This window comes from Cajanus cajan, chromosome 6, assembly GCF_000230855.2.
Source record: "Cajanus cajan strain Asha chromosome 6, NIPB_CcT2T_4, whole genome shotgun sequence".
Classification (NCBI taxonomy): Eukaryota; Viridiplantae; Streptophyta; class Magnoliopsida; order Fabales; family Fabaceae; genus Cajanus; species Cajanus cajan.
In genome coordinates this window covers 58,079,804-58,099,820 of record NC_138522.1, presented here as the reverse complement: position 1 = coordinate 58,099,820, position 20,017 = coordinate 58,079,804, and the positions used below count along the sequence as shown (strand labels likewise).

General features: G+C 30.7%; 4 protein-coding genes across 6 annotated transcripts; 2 read left to right on the top strand and 2 right to left on the bottom strand.

The window, feature by feature from the left end:
* Window positions 1-1,639: 1,639 nt before the first annotated feature.
* PPD1 (Photosystem II reaction center PsbP family protein) lies at window positions 1,640-6,118 on the top strand. Its single transcript, XM_020357888.3, has 5 exons — window positions 1,640-1,898; window positions 3,121-3,204; window positions 3,328-3,414; window positions 5,080-5,505; window positions 5,825-6,118. The coding sequence occupies exons 1-5, from the start codon at window positions 1,797-1,799 to the stop codon at window positions 6,044-6,046; spliced, it is 921 nt and encodes a 306-aa protein (XP_020213477.2). The 5' UTR covers window positions 1,640-1,796; the 3' UTR covers window positions 6,047-6,118.
* Window positions 6,119-7,158: 1,040 nt separating this feature from the next.
* Window positions 7,159-8,309, bottom strand: LOC109797761 (AP-3 complex subunit mu-like). The gene is made up of 2 exons (XM_020357892.3): window positions 7,717-8,309; window positions 7,159-7,588 (listed from the first exon to the last, which is right to left on the bottom strand). Exons 1-2 carry the CDS (start codon window positions 7,948-7,950, stop codon window positions 7,343-7,345), a joined length of 480 nt encoding a protein of 159 aa, XP_020213481.1. The 5' UTR covers window positions 7,951-8,309; the 3' UTR covers window positions 7,159-7,342.
* A 154-nt stretch (window positions 8,310-8,463) lies between these two features.
* On the bottom strand, window positions 8,464-11,304 carry LOC109797760 (Golgi apparatus membrane protein-like protein ECHIDNA). 3 transcript variants are annotated; one of them, XM_020357890.3, is made up of 6 exons: window positions 10,947-11,304; window positions 10,614-10,670; window positions 10,313-10,532; window positions 10,082-10,141; window positions 9,451-9,577; window positions 8,464-8,900 (listed from the first exon to the last, which is right to left on the bottom strand). In XM_020357890.3, the coding sequence occupies exons 2-6, from the start codon at window positions 10,625-10,627 to the stop codon at window positions 8,812-8,814; spliced, it is 510 nt and encodes a 169-aa protein (XP_020213479.1). In that variant the 5' UTR covers window positions 10,628-10,670; window positions 10,947-11,304; the 3' UTR covers window positions 8,464-8,811. The 3 variants fall into 3 exon arrangements, with proteins under 3 accessions (XP_020213479.1, XP_020213480.1, XP_020213478.1); XM_020357891.3 differs by having other exon boundaries at window positions 10,951-11,304; XM_020357889.2 differs by having other exon boundaries at window positions 10,313-10,516; window positions 10,951-11,304.
* Window positions 11,305-11,456: 152 nt separating this feature from the next.
* CRB (chloroplast RNA binding protein) lies at window positions 11,457-15,321 on the top strand. Its single transcript, XM_020357887.3, has 10 exons — window positions 11,457-11,653; window positions 12,092-12,226; window positions 12,353-12,439; window positions 12,564-12,654; window positions 12,808-12,862; window positions 13,477-13,537; window positions 13,938-14,159; window positions 14,430-14,546; window positions 14,662-14,751; window positions 14,992-15,321. The coding sequence occupies exons 1-10, from the start codon at window positions 11,552-11,554 to the stop codon at window positions 15,166-15,168; spliced, it is 1,137 nt and encodes a 378-aa protein (XP_020213476.1). The 5' UTR covers window positions 11,457-11,551; the 3' UTR covers window positions 15,169-15,321.
* Window positions 15,322-20,017: the final 4,696 nt, after the last annotated feature.

Below are 20,017 nucleotides of genomic sequence, written 5' to 3'. Positions count from 1 at the left end.
TATATATATATATGTGTGTGTGACTGCATATGATTCTAAGAGTAATTTTCGGTTAACTTATGGTATATGTTTAATTTTAATAATCAAACTATTAAATTAAAAATTTTTAATATATAGATCAAACTTAATTTTTTTTTTAAATTTAGTTTTTAATGTATAGATCAATTTTATAAATTTTTAAAAAAATTGAAAATCATATAATATTTCATTATATAAATTTAAATCAAAGTATAAAATAATTTTATGATTATCCATCAATTGAAATTAATAAAAAGAAATATAAATAATTTTAGAGTGAAGTAACTTTATTAATAATTTAATTTATCAAATAGTTTTTAATTTTTTTAAAAAAATTGAAAACTATTTGATATTTCGTTATATAAATTTAAATTAACATATAAAATATTTTTATAATCATCTATCAATTTAAATTAAAAAAACAAAATATTAAATAGTTAAAATTTCTTAAGAATTTCAACTATAAGAATGAATTTGTTCCAAAGAATGTATTGTTAGCACTTATTTCACCATATTGTTCATGTTAACTCCAAGTTGAAGGATTTAGTACACATATATAAGGGTTTAATAGGTCCTAGTAGTAGTTTTTCCCTTCATGAACTTGTGTGCATGATTTAGCTAATTTAACTAACTTGTGTTGGTTAATTTTGGAGAAAAAGAACACGAGATATCTAATGTCCGTCACACATTTCATAATGCTTTCTTCTAACATAGCTTCCTCAGTTCCTCTACCTTGCAAGATGAATACGAGGATTATTTCCGTTTCGAGTCAAACGACTTATCGCAATCGTTTGATTTGTAAATTTACAAACATTTTGGTCAATGAGTTTTAAGTTAATCGTTAAGATAAACATCATTCATGTCAATCAACAATTCCCATTAATCAATATCAATATAAGCGGTAATCATATGCATAATGGTAGAGTTGATGCAGAACAGAATAATGTGATTTCTTAAACCTCCGACGCAAACAAAATCAAGAAAGAAAAGAAAACATGATTTACACTTGAAAACGAGTAATTATTTTACCATGTACTTGGGAATTCATAGTCTTACTCTAGCCGTTACATTTAAGGTGCAAAATTTTGCATATGCTGCCTCACTCTACGCAACTTGCCAAGTTCATTAGGAAGTGGCCAAAATAATAATCATGTACAAACCACCATCACATCCCAATACTTTCCACAATGCACTGTTCAGCTTGCATTTAAAAGTTTGATAGTGAACCACTCAGACAACACTGAATGCTGATTGTATTGTTGATGAGACCCGTGAGGCAATTGTTCGAGAGGCACATTGTTGAATCCAATTGTATTGTTATCCATTGCATGACGTTTGTCCGTTGAATACATTTTAAGGATTGCCAGACGGAAAGGGAGAAACCCTTCCAGTTTGCCAGAAGAACAGAAATCATTAAGAATTAATCATGTTGAGGCCCACCAAATAGTGTCCAACTGTCCATCGGACCAGCCCAGAAATTGTTAGGAAAAAATCATAAATTTCCATTTGACATGTAAACAATGAACTCTAAACATGGGTTACATATAATAAATAAATGGGCTAAGATTTTATGTGATATATATATATATATATATTATAAAAAAAGAATGTTAAAGAGGAAGGGAAATGTGAGGCTGTGGATGGAGATGGAGGTGGGTCATTGTCTTATCATAAGCAAAGAAGAGGTGGGGAGTTAGTTAATTGGGTGAGGGAAAGAAAGAAAAGCACTTCAAATTTCTGCCCCATACCATATTCACTGGACCGTGGAAAGAATCATCATGGCAAGGGTGGTTGCACTCCAACAGAACCAACTTTCTTTCTCTCCCTTAGCTTCCTCTCTTTCTGACTTCAGCGGAACCAGACTTCAAACTCAACTTCAGGTCCTCATCTCTAACACTTTTTCTCCCTCCTCTTTTATGTAACACTAACATCACTATCATTTCATACAATACCCCTCTCTATCTTAATTCCAAATTCAATGCTACCACGTGTGTTTGTACTTTGTATGTGTGCATTTAGCAGCAGATTCTGAACAACATTGTGTATTCATGTATTACTAATACTCAGATGAATTGAATTGTGGGTATGTTTGGATAATTTCTTTATAAATATTTATGGGAGAAGAAAAAATGAAGGAAGCTTCTCCAAATTCAAGTGTTTATGAAAAATTTTATCCAAAATGAATTATGATTTCCAAAATCTTCGAATTGAAAACTTCAAAAACTTGTACATATAGTAGTCAATAGCGGTTGTAGCGGCCGCTATCGTGGCGCGTCGGAGCGGAGCGGCTCCGTGCCGCTACAGAAAGCTTGTTGCGGGTAGGCGGCAGATTTTCTCCGTATATCAGTCTTCTTCTCCGGCAGATCTGGCTTCTCCGGGGGGTGCCGGCTCTGTCTTCTCCGGCATCTGCAGACCTCTCTTCTTCTCAGAGGGAAAGTAGCGGCGGCAGCTTATGAGTGTAGGGTTAGATGGTTTGTAGTGAAAAAAATTAGGATCCAAAAAGTTGGCCCAAATGGACCCAAATTTTATTTTCTCTTTTGATTTCGTTAATGGACCTTTTACTTTCTAGTTTTTTAAGAGAGTAACTTTTCTTTATTTTTAATTATTATTATATTTTAGATAATATTTTATATAATAAAAAATTTAATATAAGACTTTAAATATATATATTTTTTAATTTTGTTTAATAGCTATAAATTTTTTTTATTGAAAATATTTGAAGTATAGATTAAGTTATATTTCTAAATTGGTAATCTAAAATATCTAGGTGGAGGTCCATTCTCATGGACATAAATCCAATATCTTTTGTTTGTCTTTTTAAAATATTAAGAATACTTCGATATATAAAGACTTAAATATTGAATAATGAAAACAATGTAGATCATTTTGTAAAAAAATACTCATATATGTTATACATATGCAACAATATGTATTATAAATTATTTAATATAAATATATAAATAAATTAGAATATCTCCCTATCCCACTTTTAAGGTTGGGCGCTCCACGTAGCTGTCTGAGATTAATAATTATTTACATCCAAGTGATAAATAAAGCGCATGTATCTGTCACTAACTCCGAACGTGTTAAATTTGGGTACAGCTCAAGAGAAAATTATTGCAGCCAAAAGGGTGTTTTCATGTCTATACATCAAGCACTAGCACTCTTGTCAAAGAGGGTCACCAGGTATGACTTGCCTATTTCACGTTTATTAATCATTTTGGTTGGCCTGCATTTGTTTTAAGGAATGATTCATCATTCCTCCTATAAGTATTTACGGATTTTATTATAAATATATGAATTTGGCAGGTGGTTTTATTTACAAGAGGAAAAACACCTGTCATTCAACAATTGTCAGGTGAATCGGCCAGTGATTATGCTGATTTTTCTTCTAAGGTATGTTAATTGTAAATGGGTGATTATGTTGATTTTTCTTTTGAGATATGCTAATTGTAAATGAAAATATTAGACTAATCTTTTTATAAGGAACATGCTAATTTATTAATAGGACAATTTTAGTAGTTTTAATTTGATTACTTTAAAATATGTTTATAAAATAATAATTAAAAAGAAATATTTTTAGATATATAATGAAATTTAACATGATTTATTTAAAAATTTATAATTGAATATATCAATTATATTTATTTTAAAATGGCTTTTATGAGCTAATAATTAAGTTTTTAAAATATACATGACCATATATATATATATATATATATATATATATTAATTATATATTACATTTAATAAAAATATTAATTAATATTATATTAAAAATTATTAATTCATTATATATTTTCAAAAATACTACATTAGATAGCATTAATTAAATATTACCTTAATACATGTGTTTAATTTTATTTTATCTATATATATTTTTTATTTTATTTTTTTAATTTGATTATTTTAAAATATGTTTTATGAAAAAGTAATTAAAAATATATTTTTTTTCATAGAGTTGAGTTAGGCGGAAAATCTATATTCCAAAAGTTTCCTTTGCAATTAAATAAATTAAGAAGTAAAACATAAGTGTATGGATAAATTATCATGAGATTGTTTGAAGTTTCAACTTAGTCAATATTTGGAGTTATAATTTAATTTTAGATATGCAATTTATTTAGATATTCAAGAAAAGAGTATTATTGCTTACAAGTAATTTAATTTGGAGTTATAAGTATTTCTTACAAGTAATTTAGTTTGGAGTTATAAGTATTTCTTACAAGTAATTTTTTATTTTAAAATTACAATAATTGCTGGTAAAATAATAGTTTTTTTTTTCTTTTAATAATATATAATTAGTGAAAAGGGAAGCTTTATTGATAGATGAGAGAATCTAACGGAATGGTAGGATAAAACTTAACTGTTGCTTGTGCAAGTGATCTCTTTCTTCTCTTCTCGGCAATGGCTAATGCAATTATAAGGTCGAGTTTTTTGTCTCAACCCATTACCCACACGATGCCGTTTCAGTTTCCCAATGATTCCACTCGCTCCCAATCGGTAATCCTTTCATGTTATATAGGTTATGCCTTCATGTTCCTTACCTCAATTCATGGTTGCACAATGCCAGAGGCAACAATTGTGAGCATTTGTTGCATTTTCCTTTTACACATTTAACTAGTTCGTGGAACACAAGATTATGCTTGGTTTCGCTCTGTGCTTGTTAAGGAAAGAGAATTAATAATACAGAGCCATTCAAATGAAAAGGAAAGGGGAGAGCGTAACTCAATTTAAGAACAACTAGATCAAAAATAGTAACTCCGTATGATAATTTGTTGTTCTTGATTTTCACACACAATGTTGTTTAGAAATATGCAATTAAAATTGGTTTTGGGACTTATTACCAAAATCATTTGAGTCTAACTAAGGATATAAATGGAAAAAAATAACATGACTCAAGTTAGTGTTGATGTAAAAGCTACTTCTAATAACTTCAATGAGACTGAGTCTCAAACTTCATTCAAAATAAATAATTCACTTGGTGTAAACTTTCTTTTTACTATCTTAGCATGTTTCATCTACAACTTGTCTTTGATTTTATCTCTGCTAATATATAATCAGGCTAAAGCTTTTGCAGTTCCTAGGAGGAAAGCAATGTCCTTGATCTTATCAAGTTATATTTTCTCGGAGGTTGGTCAAGCATTGGCTCAACAGTCTTCTGTGTTCCGTGAATATATAGATGCATTTGATGGTTATTCATTCAAGTACCCAGGGAATTGGATTCAAGTTCGAGGTGCTGGAGCTGACATATTTTTTAGGGACCCTTTTGTTCTTGATGAAAATCTATCTGTTGAAATTTCTTCTCCTTCATCTTCCCAATACAAGAGTGTCGAAGATTTGGGTCCACCCCAACAAGCTGGAAAGACTGTGCTCAAACAATATTTGACTGAGTTTATGTCTACTAGACTTGGCGTTAGACGTGAATCAAATATTCTTTCCACGTCTTCAAAAGTAGCTAATGATGGCAAGTTATACTATCAAGTTGAGGTTGGTTAACAATTACATTCAAATAATCAGTTCCATGAGTTTTCTCTAGTCACAATGATTATCATACCATGTACTGCCACATGAAACTAGTTGCTTGGATTGGCATAAATTGATACAATTAAAAGTGAAATACATAAAAAAAATGCTCATGAAATCACTCTGGATAAGTGATGGCCTCTTGAAGGCGTTCATAAATCATAGACCTTTCAATCATTTTTCCTCGAAATTCTTTTGTTCAAGAAAAGGTGGTGTAGCTTTTCACTCCTGATTGCACAATTACATAATTGATTAATTGAGTTTATTGTCTCTATGTTGCTAGGTAAATATTAAGTCATATGCCAATAACAATGAGCTTGCTGTTATGCCACAAGATCGGGTGGTACGTCTGGAATGGGATCGTAGATACCTATCTGTTCTTGGGGTTGAAAACAACCAACTGTATGAGTTGAGATTGCAGGTGCCAGAAAATGTTTTTTCAGAGGAGGAAAATGATCTTCGTAAAGTCATGGATTCGTTTCGAGTGAACAAGATTGTCGCTTAATCTTGAAATTTGGATACATGAAGACCTATGGTCTTGAAATTTAATCTTCATTTTTTTTCTTCTTTATTCTAATGAACTCTTTCTATAGCTTTTTTTTTTTTTTTTTTTGTGTGTGCACACCTTAATTGCATTTTTTCTTTCCTTTTTTTTAAATTTTTTTTCTAAATTTTGGCTCTATTATCTCCATTGTTACATTGTGTTCTTCATTTTCATATTTATGTAAGTATGCTTGTTAAATCAATTTTAACATGTTTTTTAACTGTTCTTATGAGCTATTGTGACATGACATTTTCTCAAATCATCTTGTTCAATAAAAGTGAATAAAAGTGTCTCATCAAATATTAAGCAATATCTAAAACAAGAATTATTAAAATAATATTAAATCTATGAATATTATAATTGAACAACAGAAAAACCAAATCAAACCTTGGTAAAATAAGAAAATATAACTCATTATAAGATTGACTTTTGATAATCGTGTTTGTTCTTCAATTTTTTATTTAATTATCTATTTTACTTCCTTATCCAAATTGATTAAATGTTTCATATGTTGACATTATACTCAACTATGATTATTTATCTAATATTTCACTCACATGGAACCAAGGCCGGTCAAGTATAAGACTGTTCAAATCTTATTTTTAGGCCTCTAAAATATTTTTTTTACTTATAAAAATTAATGAATTAATTGTATTAATACTAATTTTGGTTTGTTGGTAATTTATCTAGGCTTAATATCATAAGGACTGGGGTTCGATTTTAGTATTATAATATTTTGCTGAAAGTTTTGTTTTTTTTAATTTTATTTATGGACGATTGTTGATTTTCTTGCTATTTTCTTATTTTTAAAAAGTTCAACTTCAAAACTCATTTTAAACCTCAAAATATATTAGATCATCCTTGAATGGAACCGTTGAAAGTATTATATACTATAAATTTCATTTTATATTAAATATGCGTTTTATAGCTAAATTTTAGATAACAATCGAAATAGATTGTTGGATAAAATAAAACAATATAGATCACTCATTCATCTAAGATCATTAAGAACGTGAATTCATTCTGAATAATGCTAATTTTAATGATAATAATGAAACAAATTAGATTCAAAATAAAAGTCAAGTGATTCTCTCATAAACTCATGATAATTCCGATAGTCAATATACGATTCACTACTAAAATCATTTGAAACCAGAAGCGAACACTATCAACTCTTTACAAATCAAACTAGCTGAGTATATGCAACAAAATTTAATGTCCAGAATCATGACAAGTCACTCAGTCGTAAATACACAATCATGACCTGACTTCTAATTCACCTGCCTCGGTAAGAGCTCGAAAACCTTTATAAAAACGATAAGGTACAGTCTTCAGATCCAGTTTATCTATTTGCAGACAATATAGAGCAACATCCATAATCCTAAAACCCATTTGAAATGTGGGAAACACATGAAGATGCTCCAATCCAGTCTCTAGCACCAATGTTCCAAACATTGAAGGGGCTTTATCGTTTGGGATCCGACCAATGGACCAAGAGCATGTCTGATAGAAACAAAAAACGTTTTATATTACATCACAAAAATAGGGCAAGGAGGTTCATATCTGTCCGTTTTGATTTCCTGATTTTCTACAATAGACAAAAAAAAGAGATATTGATGCTTATTAAGTACCTTGTTACCAATAATGTTTACTACTCCATGATTTGAAGTCAGATCAGCTGATAAGATGCAAGAAGGAAGCTGAAACTCAACAGTAACAAAGTCAATTGTCTTTTCGGGATCATTTCTTATTCCAACCAATACACTAAGACGGCATGTTCCACCTTCTGAAGTCAACTGTGGCTTCACATAGATTGGGGTGTTCTTCAATTTTCTAACTCTTACAAAAGTGAAATGTCTGAACATTGAGGGAAATAGAAAATCGAGAATACCATTGAATGGAATTCAACATTCACAATCATATCTTTATCCAAACTGACTTCTCAAATGAAGTTATGAAGGTTTCAAATCCTAATTCAGAAAAATTTCAAGATGGTCATTGAAAAATTTCAGTCATATCAAGTTCCACAAATTCAAGCTTCCAAGAATCACTAAAACCCTGTTCAAAAATCTTGTGAATGGCTAAGGTGGGAAAGGGGAAAAAAAGGAATGAAAAAAGAATACAAAAATACTGTTTGATTTGTAAAGAATACAAGAACACGAAATATCTAATCCCCGCCACACATTTCATAATGCTTTCTTCTAACATAGCTTCCTCAGTTTCTCTACCTTGCAAGATGAATACAAGGATTATTTCAGCTTCGAGTCAAACGACTTGTCGCAATCGTTTGATTTGTAAATTTACAAACATTTTGGTCAATGAGTTATAAGTTAATCGTTAAATAAACATCATTCATATCAATCAACAATTCCCATGAATCAACATCAAATATAAGCGGTAATCATATGCATAATGGTAGAGTCTATACAAAACAAAATAATGTGATTTCTTAAACCTCCGACGCAAACAAAAATAAGAAAGAAAAGAAAACATGATTTACACTTGAAAACGACTAATTATTTTACCATGTAATAGGGAATTCATAGTCTTACTCTAGCTGTTACATTTAAGGTACAAAATTTTGTATATGCTGCGTCACACTATGCAACTTGCCAAGTTCATTAGGAAGTGGCCAAAATAATAATCATCTACAAACCACCATCACATCCCCTTACTTTCCACAATGCACTGTTCAGCTTGCATTTACAAGTTTGATAGTGAACCACTCAGACAACACTGAATGCTGATTGTATTGTTGATGAGACCCGTGAGGCAATTGTTCGAGAGGCAAATTGTTGAATCCGCTTTTTAGCATCTGAAAATAACTAAGTAGCGTTATCCATTGCATGATTTTTGTTCGTTGAATACATTTAAAGGATTGCCAGACGAAAAGGAACATTTATGTAGAATAGAAAAGAAATCCTTCCAGTTTGGCAGAAGAACAGAAATCATTAAGAATTAATCATGTTGAGGCCCATCTTATAGTGCCCATCGCACCAGCCCAGAAATTGTTAAGAAAAATCATAAACTTCCATTTGACATGTAAACAATGAACTCTAAACATGTGTTACATAGAATCCCCATAAGAGAAACAGGAACTATCAGAAAAGCTGATCCAACTTCAACTCTAGAAGATGACATTATCATTTTTATGTTTAAAAATGACATTATCATTTTTATGTTTAATAAAATAGTGAATTAATTTATGCCGGAAGAATAGTGATAAATTAGAGTGAGCAAGTCTTCACTTGGAACTGAAATTTCCAGTATCTCATTATTTCCAGCAATTGACCCCACCCACCTTAAACCAATATTATTAGCAATATAAGAAGATACAAATCGAAGAAATCAACAAACTAGCATACCTTTTTGGCATTTGGTAAAACCAACAATATTTGCAATACTGAGAGTCAAACAAACTCCTACAACTAGGAGGTAATCAGCATGAAGCCTTATGAGCGAGAATATTGCCAGTATAGTCCATGCAACTGCCTATAGAAGAATAAACAAAAAAAAAATATATGATTTACCATAGAACGTAGTTATTGGGTGAGAGGCGGTACAAACTGTAAGCCGTGGCTAAATCCAAATGCCAATCATATTGTCCTTTCAGATCTAACACTTGAGAAATTTGAAACTTTTTTAGGACTAAACATCTCAAGGTGATAACGACTTAATAGTAAGTGACACAATAGGTCCAACAATAATTGCTAAAATAGTGATACCAACATAGAATGTGAATTTGACTCTCATTCAACTCTTATAAAGTCAAGATTATGTTCTACATTATTTTGGCTATCTCATTAGTTGATGTGAGATATTTGACACTAATCCTTAATTCAGTATTGACATCAACGCAACCCATGAACCATCTAAATAAGCCTAATCTGGACAGAAAATTCCATGTACTACCCACTTTAATTTTCTGACAAATTAGCATATATAAGAAAAAATTGGAATGCCATCACATGCTCTAACCAATTGATGTTTTCTTACCGTAAGGTAAAGCGTCCACCAGAAAAGCCATGAATCTTTCTTGTTCATCCGGGCCAATGACTGCAGGTAAAACACACAGCATATGTAAGATGCCAGTAGCTTCATAGCATTTGGATTACAATCTTATGCAACTCAGCAGAGACATTATAGGTAGAGTCATAGAGAGACTTTATGTGAAAAGTACTATAACAAACATGCAAGTTGCAACTGAGCAAATCAAGCAATTCGCACCTCCTGGTCAAGACACTCAAATTTCCAAACGCTCTCACCCAAATCATTTATTTCATTCCACCACCTCATACCAACTAAAATCCTCCCACTCACATTCTTGACTACCCAAAAATCAAGAGCGGCCAGAAGGACAGTCATCACAAAAATGATGACAAAGTTATCAACGAAGAGGGCGGAGAGAATGTAAAATGCCAAAGCCGCAGCCTGCCAGACACAAAAACTGAAAAACATTATTTTCAAGAACAAAGAATTGACATGCAGAAAAAAGAAACCCAAACAGCGCAAATAAAATAAATTGAACCTTGAATAGAACATGAAAGAAGCAAGCGTTTGGATTCGCGTAGTTTTCCCCTACAGGCTGCACGTAGAGTACAATTTGATGAGTTAACCATCTAAAAATGGAACAATTATACGAGCATTCCAACCAAATTAAAAAGGCCTAAGAAGCAACTTGAGATTTATTTAAGAACAAAATAAAAAAGGCCACAGTTTAATTTCATTTCTCTTCAACATAGATGTAAAAAAAATGTCTAACAAATCAGGGGAAAATGAACAAAGAAATTGAAACAAGCAAAGCAGATCTTATAATCATCGAAATGACGCTGAAAATAGATAGAATAGAAACTTCACTCACATACCTGGCCGAGATCCATAGCTGTGACCGAGAGAGATCTTGCGAAAGATTGTTTACACTTTACACAATTACAATTTACAACGCACTAATAACTACTGAAACAAAGAGAAAGAGAGCGCCATAACTAACAGACCGTATATATATGTATTGGGCCATGCATGGCTAGCCCAATGGGCCCATCCACAAATGTTTAGTCTGTTTTTCTTTTCCCAGCACCCGGATGCTATCTCACTAATTTATCATGATTTGGTCTTCGTTTTGTGTGTTGTTCTTAGCTTGGAATCTAAAACTTGCATAAGGCACAAGTGTGACTTAGTAGACTCATGTCGCATGAGAAGAGCTAAGCAATAGTATGAGTGGTGCAATTTTTATCTTATAATAAATAAATGGGCTAAGATATTATGTGATATAAAAAAAAATGAATGAATGAATGAATGTTAAAGAGGGAGGGAAATGTGAGGCTGTGGATGGAGATGGAGGTGGGTCATTGTCTTATCATAAGCAAAGAAGAGGTGGGGAGTTAGTTAATTGGGTGAGGGAAAGAAAGAAAAGCACTTCAAATTTCTGCCCCATACCATATTCACTGGACCGTGGAAAGAATCATCATGGCAAGGGTGGTTGCACTCCAACAGAACCAACTTTCTTTCTCTCCCTTAGCTTCCTCTCTTTCTGACTTCAGCGGAACCAGACTTCAAACTCAACTTCAGGTCCTCATCTCTAACACTTTTTCTCCCTCCTCTTTTATGTAACACTAACATCACTATCATTTCATACAATACCCGTCTCTATTTAATTCCAAATTCAATGCTACCACGTGTATTTGTACTTTGTATGTGTGCATTTAGCAGCAGATTCTGAACAACATTGTGTATTCATGTATTACTAATACTCAGATGAATTGAATTATGGGTGTGTTTGGATGAATTTCTTTATAAATATTTATGGGAGAAGAAAAAATGAAGGAAGCTTCTCCAAATGTTATAGGTTATTTTGTAGAAATACAAGTGTTTATGACAAATATTATCCAAACAGACTTATGATTTCCAAAAACTTCGAGTTGAAAACATCATGAATTTGTACATCCAAGTGATAAATAAAGCACATGTATCTGTCACTAACTTCCAACGTGCTGAATTTGGGTACAGTTCAAGAGAAAATTATGGCAGCCAAAAGGGTCTTTCCATGTCTCTGCATCAAGCACCAAGAAAATCCTCATCATGGGAGGCACCAGGTTTATTGGTGTCTTTTTATCTAGGCTCCTTGTCAAAGAGGGTCACCAGGTATGACTTGTCTACTTAAGGAAAACTAGTCATTTTGGTTAGCTTGCATATGTTTTAAGGAATGATTTTTCATTCCTCCTCCTAGAAGTACTTATGGATTTGATTATAAACATATGAATTTGGCAGGTGACTTTATTTACAAGAGGTAAAGCGCCTGTCACTCAGCAATTGCCAGGTGAATCAGACAGTGATTATGCTGATTTTTCTTCCAAGGTATGCTAATTGTAAATGGAAATATTGGACTAACCTTCTTGTTAGGAATGATGTGAATCTGTGGCTTTTCATCTTTATTACTTTTATATCCGGAGCTTTTACTCTAGTATTTTTAATTTCCCAGATCCTGCATTTGAAAGGAGACAGGAAGGACTTTGACTTTGTAAAATCCAGTCTCTCGGCACAGGGGTTTGATGTTGTTTATGACATAAATGGTGTGTAGATTCCTACTTGTTATCACCATCTGTACTTATTGTTCACCTACAATTTCATAATATATCATTATATGTTACTCTTCAAGTTCAAATAATGATTTTTCGTAACATATCTCTCTTCAGATTCTAATAATTTTTCGGGCTTATTTTCAGGACGAGAGGCAGATGAAGTGGAGCCCATACTTGATGCACTGCCTAATCTGGAACAGTAAGCTGCCTAATCTGTCTTTGATGTATTTTAGAAGTCTAATCACCTATAAAAGCAAATTATCGCTGTTCAATTCTTTAATGAATTGCATAGTCGACTGAATTTAAGAAGGAATTTTACACTTACAAAAAACTCCTCACACAATTCTTGAAATCTAGTTCATTGTATTTAACGATTCAATATAGAAAATCATTTGTGACAGGTATATAGAGTTCTCCAATTCTTGGCAGTAGTTGACTCATTAAAATAATATCTGAAATCTAGATGAAACTATCTATTGTTCTGTTCTGTCATGCCCTTCATTTTCTTTGATATGTAGAAATTGGAATATGCTATTAATTAGATGGATCAGACATGAGGCGTATAGATTAAGATCAATGTGAAATTGACATGGCTTTTGTTTTCAAAGTAAATCAAAGAGGAATCTGTATGACAAATAATGTTTTAATAAAAAGGTTATATTGAATCTTTCATTTAAAAGAGGAAGACTTGTAAGCTCAAATGAGAAACATCTTAGCTTCACAAATGCAAAAAATATAAAATTTTAAAGTCCCTGGTAATATTTTGTATAATGCCTCCAATCTCCATTTTGTTTATAATTTTCCCTATGTCAGGTTTATTTACTGCTCTTCTGCTGGTGTCTATCTCAAATCTGATCTATTACCTCACGCGGAGGTCAGTTTGATGCAATTGTCTAGGGCCAGTTTCATTCACATCATTTAGTTTTTCAAAGTTATGCCATTTTAATAAATTTTTCCACAGAAGTACTAATACGGTGCTGGAAAAATGAATTTTATTTCTTTTATAGTTCTTTTGTGGCAATATCTCGGTTAAAAATTATGCATGTGGGCAGGGATCCCTCAAGCTATGATAGTACGATTTAAGCCATTATTTAAACATTATATTGTGATAGTAGTGTCTTATTTTAGCCTTTAGTTAGTTAGTTGCACTGAAGGGAAGGGTGCATTGTTCAAACTTATTTTATGCACATGAATATTTCCCTTCTAAAAGAATTCTCACTTTCCAATATAATTGATCTCACTTTTGTTTTAACTCCTGCTTCCTGGTGATATAGACTGATGCAGTTGATCCTAAGAGCAGACACAAGGGAAAGCTTGAGACAGAGAGTTTGCTACAGTCAAAGGGTGTTAATTGGACTTCTATAAGGCCAGTTTACATCTATGGACCCTTGAACTACAACCCCGTCGAAGAATGGTTCTTCCATAGATTGAAAGCTGGACGCCCAATTCCTATTCCCAGCTCAGGATTACAGATAACCCAACTTGGTCATGTTAAGGTATGAAATTTGCGATGTTACTTTACTTTAGCTTATCATATTTATTTTGCTACAGAGTTTTGTATCATGACTACTATGCTCCCTTTTATAATTTGAGGGTTTAAACAGGAATATTTGATTCAAATTCAAGCCACCTTATCAGCAGTGTCTTCTTGGATGCTTTGAAGATTAATAATCAACAAATGATCCCTTATAAATGAAATTAATATGACAATATGTAAATTTATGATATCTTGTGATTTTGGCTGAAATATGGTTCAATTATGACAGGATTTGGCTAGAGCTTTTATTCAAGTTCTTGGTAATGATAAGGCCAGCAAACAAGTATTCAACATCTCAGGAGAGAAGTATGTCACGTTTGATGGGTTAGCAAGAGCATGTGCTAAGGTAAGTTATTCGTGTCCTGTTATATTTAATTTAATGTGACAGAAAGCAATGGAAACTTCCTTTATAATGTCAAGCATTTGAAATTGAAACAAATGTTTACAATCTTATTTTTCAGGCTGGTGGGTTCCCAGAGCCAGAGCTCATTCACTACAACCCTAAAGATTTTGATTTTGGGAAAAAGAAATCATTCCCATTCCGTGACCAGGTGAAACAACCACGCAATTCTGATACAATTAGAAAAGGGGAGGGGGAAGAGTTTATAATTTTTAATAGTCTATAAAAATTGACATAAGTATATAGTTTAATGATATATTAAAACATAGGTTATACTGTTTGGGAGATAAATAAATAAATAAATAGCGTGTTCTTTTTTCATTAGCAAAAATATGATGAGTGACATTGTGTTAGGCCTACACATTGATATTTCGTTTTCCCTATGTTGCAGCATTTTTTTGCATCAGTTGAGAAAGCAAAGAGCGTGCTTGGGTTTGTTCCTGAATTTGACCTTGTAGAAGGTCTTGCAGACTCGTATAACCTTGACTTTGGTAGAGGAACATACCGTAAAGAGGCTGATTTCTCAACAGATGACATAATTCTTGGCAAAAGTCTTGTTGGTGTATAAACTCTTCTTTCAATTTTCAGTATTCCACGTATATTTAAAAAATCTGTACGGGTTTTCTACAATATAAAATTGTGAAATATTCATGAGCTTTTCCATTCAATATCTAAAATTGTGAAATATTAATTACTAAATAATAGTTTTGTTTTCAATTCATTATGCTGATGGAATATTGTGGGATGCAGATTGAAACAAAATAAGTAATAATTCACCAAGAATTTGAACTGTTTCTTAAGGAACTCGTCCATCTGTGATGCATCATAGTTCCTGACTATCCACAATCCACTTCTATAGTACTGCATGTAATTGGTAATTCATTTAGGATTTACTGATATAAATTTTCTCAAAAGGTTTCTTATATGATAGAAGAATAAAAAGAAAAATGAACTTTTTATAAACTAAAATTAGTTCAAGTTAAAAATTAACTCTAATGCATCTCATAACATATAAATTTGCCAAAAAAGTTGTTTTTGAATATTATAGTACTAGTGGCTTCTGTCTCCCTGAAAGAATCTATTTAAGTTATCCATGTATTTCACTTTGGTAATTTTTAATTTTATATTTGAAAAAAGGAGTGGTTTTAAAAATTGTAATCCCTATATTTAAACAAAGAAAACTATTCTCTATGTGCATGACTTGTGCAGCACTATAGTCTTTATGCAGAAATAAAAAATTTATAAGTCTATATAGTAAAACAATAACCTAAAAGCCTTACATCCACATATTTCTTTATTATTAAGGATAGAATAAATATATGAATTCATTGTTCATTTTTTATCTAAACGTTCTTTGATAACGATAGTAGATTTGTGGTAAATAAGAATAAAGAGAGTCAGTAACTTTATAATTAATTCTTCCTTAAACAAATCTTTTGAATTCTATGAAACTTTGGTCTCTCTTTACATAGAAAAAAATAGTTTTAAAAATAATGTATTGAAATCTATCAAAGAAAAAGAAAATTATAATTTTTAATATAAGAGAATAGATAATATAATATTAATATACAGTGACAGATCTAGAATCTTAGATTAATAGAGAAGTTTTTTTAAAAAATAAAAATTAATATTAATTATTATCATATATAAAAAAAAATAAATCATAAATATCAAAAATAATTGTTAATGGGTTCAAAATATATATATATATATATATATATATATATATATATAATTAAGATATAAAATATAATATTTTAAATATATTAATAATTTAATTAAAGTTAAGAAGTGTATTTATACACTCTCATTATAATGTACATGCATTATTTTTAATATTTTTAAGGAAAAGAAAGTGTAATTTATTAAAAAAAATAAAAGTTAGCATAACATTCATTTTATAATTTATTTTCTTAATGTAACACTTATTATGGACGAGTAATAGATAAATATAAATAAAATTAATTTAATCTTACCATTCATAATATAATTATGGATAAGATGATTTCTATATTATTAAGTTTTTTCTCAATAAATCTCTAAAATTTAAATAAAATTAAACGGATGAAAAATTCAAAAATCACTAATTTATTTGATTTAATATTTATCAGAAAAATTGCCTCAACCTCTCAATGATACATTTATTTGGATAGACCAATTATATATTTTAATGGATATTAATATATGAATTGATATTTCAACTTTGACATACAAAGATGTAATTATCATATGTAAAATCGATTTGGATTGTTTTAATTTTTTACTCATAAAATCAATTCGGTCATTACATCTCATGATCATGGATCATGACCAAGACAAAGCATACATATTATAAAAAGAACAGAGAAAATCTTGCTTTGATTTCCCTAAATTACTCCTAAATCATATAAAGATATAAGTGGGTCCATAAAGCTCCCAAATACAAGGATATCAAAGAAACTTCCTCAAAAATTCTCAGAATATATTATTGACCGATTTATTGTTGAGGAAGATCAAAGAAAAAAGAAAAAGAACAGTAATAAAAAATGACAAAGATAATGGAATATTCTCAAAGGAATATTTCTGACTAGTCAAATTCTTTTGTCTTACCAGTCAATTTTATGAAACGAATTATAGTTATTTCGTTGGTCCAACTTAACCATATAATCTAACTTCCGAGGAAAAAATAAAAAAATTAATAAACTTTTCGATTTTAGCACAAAACCCCCTAACGATGGAGATATCCAAATATTATAATGGTCGGTTGGGCGAAAAGTTCATAAACATTATCCTCAAAAGAAATATAGAATATATTAATTAATCTTCATTATCTAATATCTTATGTTAAGGGTAAGATGATGATGACCTAATTACATTTGAGCGTGTCTTGCTTTTAGACCAACTAACCAAACCAGAAAAAACGGCCATGCGCCGAGTCACTGTTGGTCCAACGAGGTACACTAATAGCCACGTGGCGCTACTAGAGAATCCCTTCAAGCTAACGCTGCCACATTCACATGTTCCACCGCTGAGGAACATACTAGGTGCTGGACACGCAATGGATTTTATGGACCCCATCAAAAAAAGGTATACGTAATTATATGATTATTATTTATTAACTAAAAGAAGAATATTGTGAGGCAAATGAATAGCCACGTGGAATGATGGTCGATGTGGCACCAAGAAGAGTTAACTGGCCCCACTGTAACTGTTCACCTAAGACATTGTTGTGATTAAGAATTAATAACAGTCTACGTGTCTTGTAACCATCGACGTGCCTCACCATCGAGTGAGTTTCGTTGGGCCAAGAAATCCATAAATTACGTAGGGATTGTTGGGCCCAGTCGGTGTGGTTTTATCTCATTGTGATTTGCGTGGGCGGTGGTAGTTAACCAGAAAAAATAACTATAATATTCTATATTTGCCTTTACACTTTACAAATTACTTTTTTAGTTAAATCAAATTTTAATATTAGCTAAAGTGTAGGAAGCGTGTATGAGACCATATTAAAAAAATTATCTCAATATATTAGATCACGGATCCACAATTTTCATTCAAATCAATGTCTTTTAGTTTACTGCCGACATTTTAATTTAAGTTTTACTTGCTAAATATACTATTAAATTCGTTGGCAGATAATAGCAGCACGCTAACATGCTCCATCGTATTGTTGGGTATGAAGTATACACATTTTTTTTAATGTTCACATGACTGAAGGAAATATTAAGTGGTAAATAAACACATCACTTAATGATAAAAATAAAATATCACGGAGATTTTTTTTTTACATGGATTAAATTAAAAATAAATAAAATTATGATATTTTAAAAATATGTAAATATCATTAAGTTAAAAGCTTATGATGTCACATGTTAAATTCTATAAGCATAAAAGTTAGAGAAAGGAAAGAAAGGATTACCAACTTACTAGGATAACGAAAATCAAATTTGTAGTATCTGAATTATTCTTGTATTATTTGTTGGACGCATAGCATAAACGTTGTATACAAACATGCATAAACTTATATAAACAATATTAGAGACAGCGTTTGCTAATTTGACACAGATCAAATACTTATATATAAACATTAAACTAAACATTCGGTCTATAAATTAATAATAAAAAAGTAAGGTATTTTGGTATGGTCTTTGGTTGCTTGCTTGCAAAGTTAAATCGTAAAATTAAGGATAAGAGATCGAGAAAGAAAAGAAAAGGTTACTATGATAACAAAAATATATATATATATATATATATATATATATATATATATATATATATATATGCATCTAATAACGTCACTGATAACACTATCCTCATTATTTATTGGCCGAATTCAGCTAGCTATGTTTTTTTACACATTATAAATGCACAAGTTAAATGATGCAAGACTCAACAATTTCCTGTCAATAGTGTAAAAAAAAACGCAAAATTTACCTTTTGCACTTCCGTTTGACAATAATTAAATACTTATAGTTATAAACGTTGGACCAACTTGCGGTTTATAGATAATCAAAACGTCGAGGTATTTTTGGTATGCTATTTTTTTATTTTATTTTATAGATTTTGGTATGGTATTTGGTTGCTTGCTTGCAAAGAAAATCAGCAAACTTATTTTCCATTTCAGGCCACTTATCTGTCTACTTCAACTTAATCTGCCAAAAAAAAAAACGTTTCAAATCCTATAATTTTCTTTGATTAGTCATAAAAATATATCAAAATAATCGTGGTACGGTTGAATTGCCATATATGAAAATATTCACTATTTTATTATTGTGTTCGCCCTATCTTGAATATATTTCATATAACGAGGTATGATCTTTTTCTTTAAGAAACAATAAGGTATGGTCTATGTTATATATTATGTGTTCATAAAAATTTCAGTATGTTGTCTGCATGAAATTAGAGAAATTAACCTGCTCATTTACGATTTTTTTATTTACTTTATTATATAACTATATTAGTAAGATTGCTCTTTTTTTTTTCTAAAAATAAATTAATACAATTATTATTTTTTTATTTAAAATATAGACATTGATTTAAATAAAATTCATATATATTTTTCTCTGTTAATTAATACAGACTATCTAGACATGCATGTATAGTACTACTATTAATTAAAGGTGTTGGTTTTGAACTATACTATATATGACATGAGAACCCCATGCAAAATCATTAGTTTAAATAGCAATACATAGTGATATTAGGTAGATTATATTTCAACGAATTTCACTACAGTAACTCAAAACATTGAATTAATATACATAGGTTGAAAATCTCTAACGTTAAAGGTACATAGACCGAAATGATAATATAAAATAATTAAGGCAAAGTTTGATTATTCAACGAAAACCATTTGGTAGCGTAGGATCTGGTAGCATCATCTCTAACCGTTGGATGAAACAGTGGAAAAGTTCTATATAAGTCATACCACCATCATC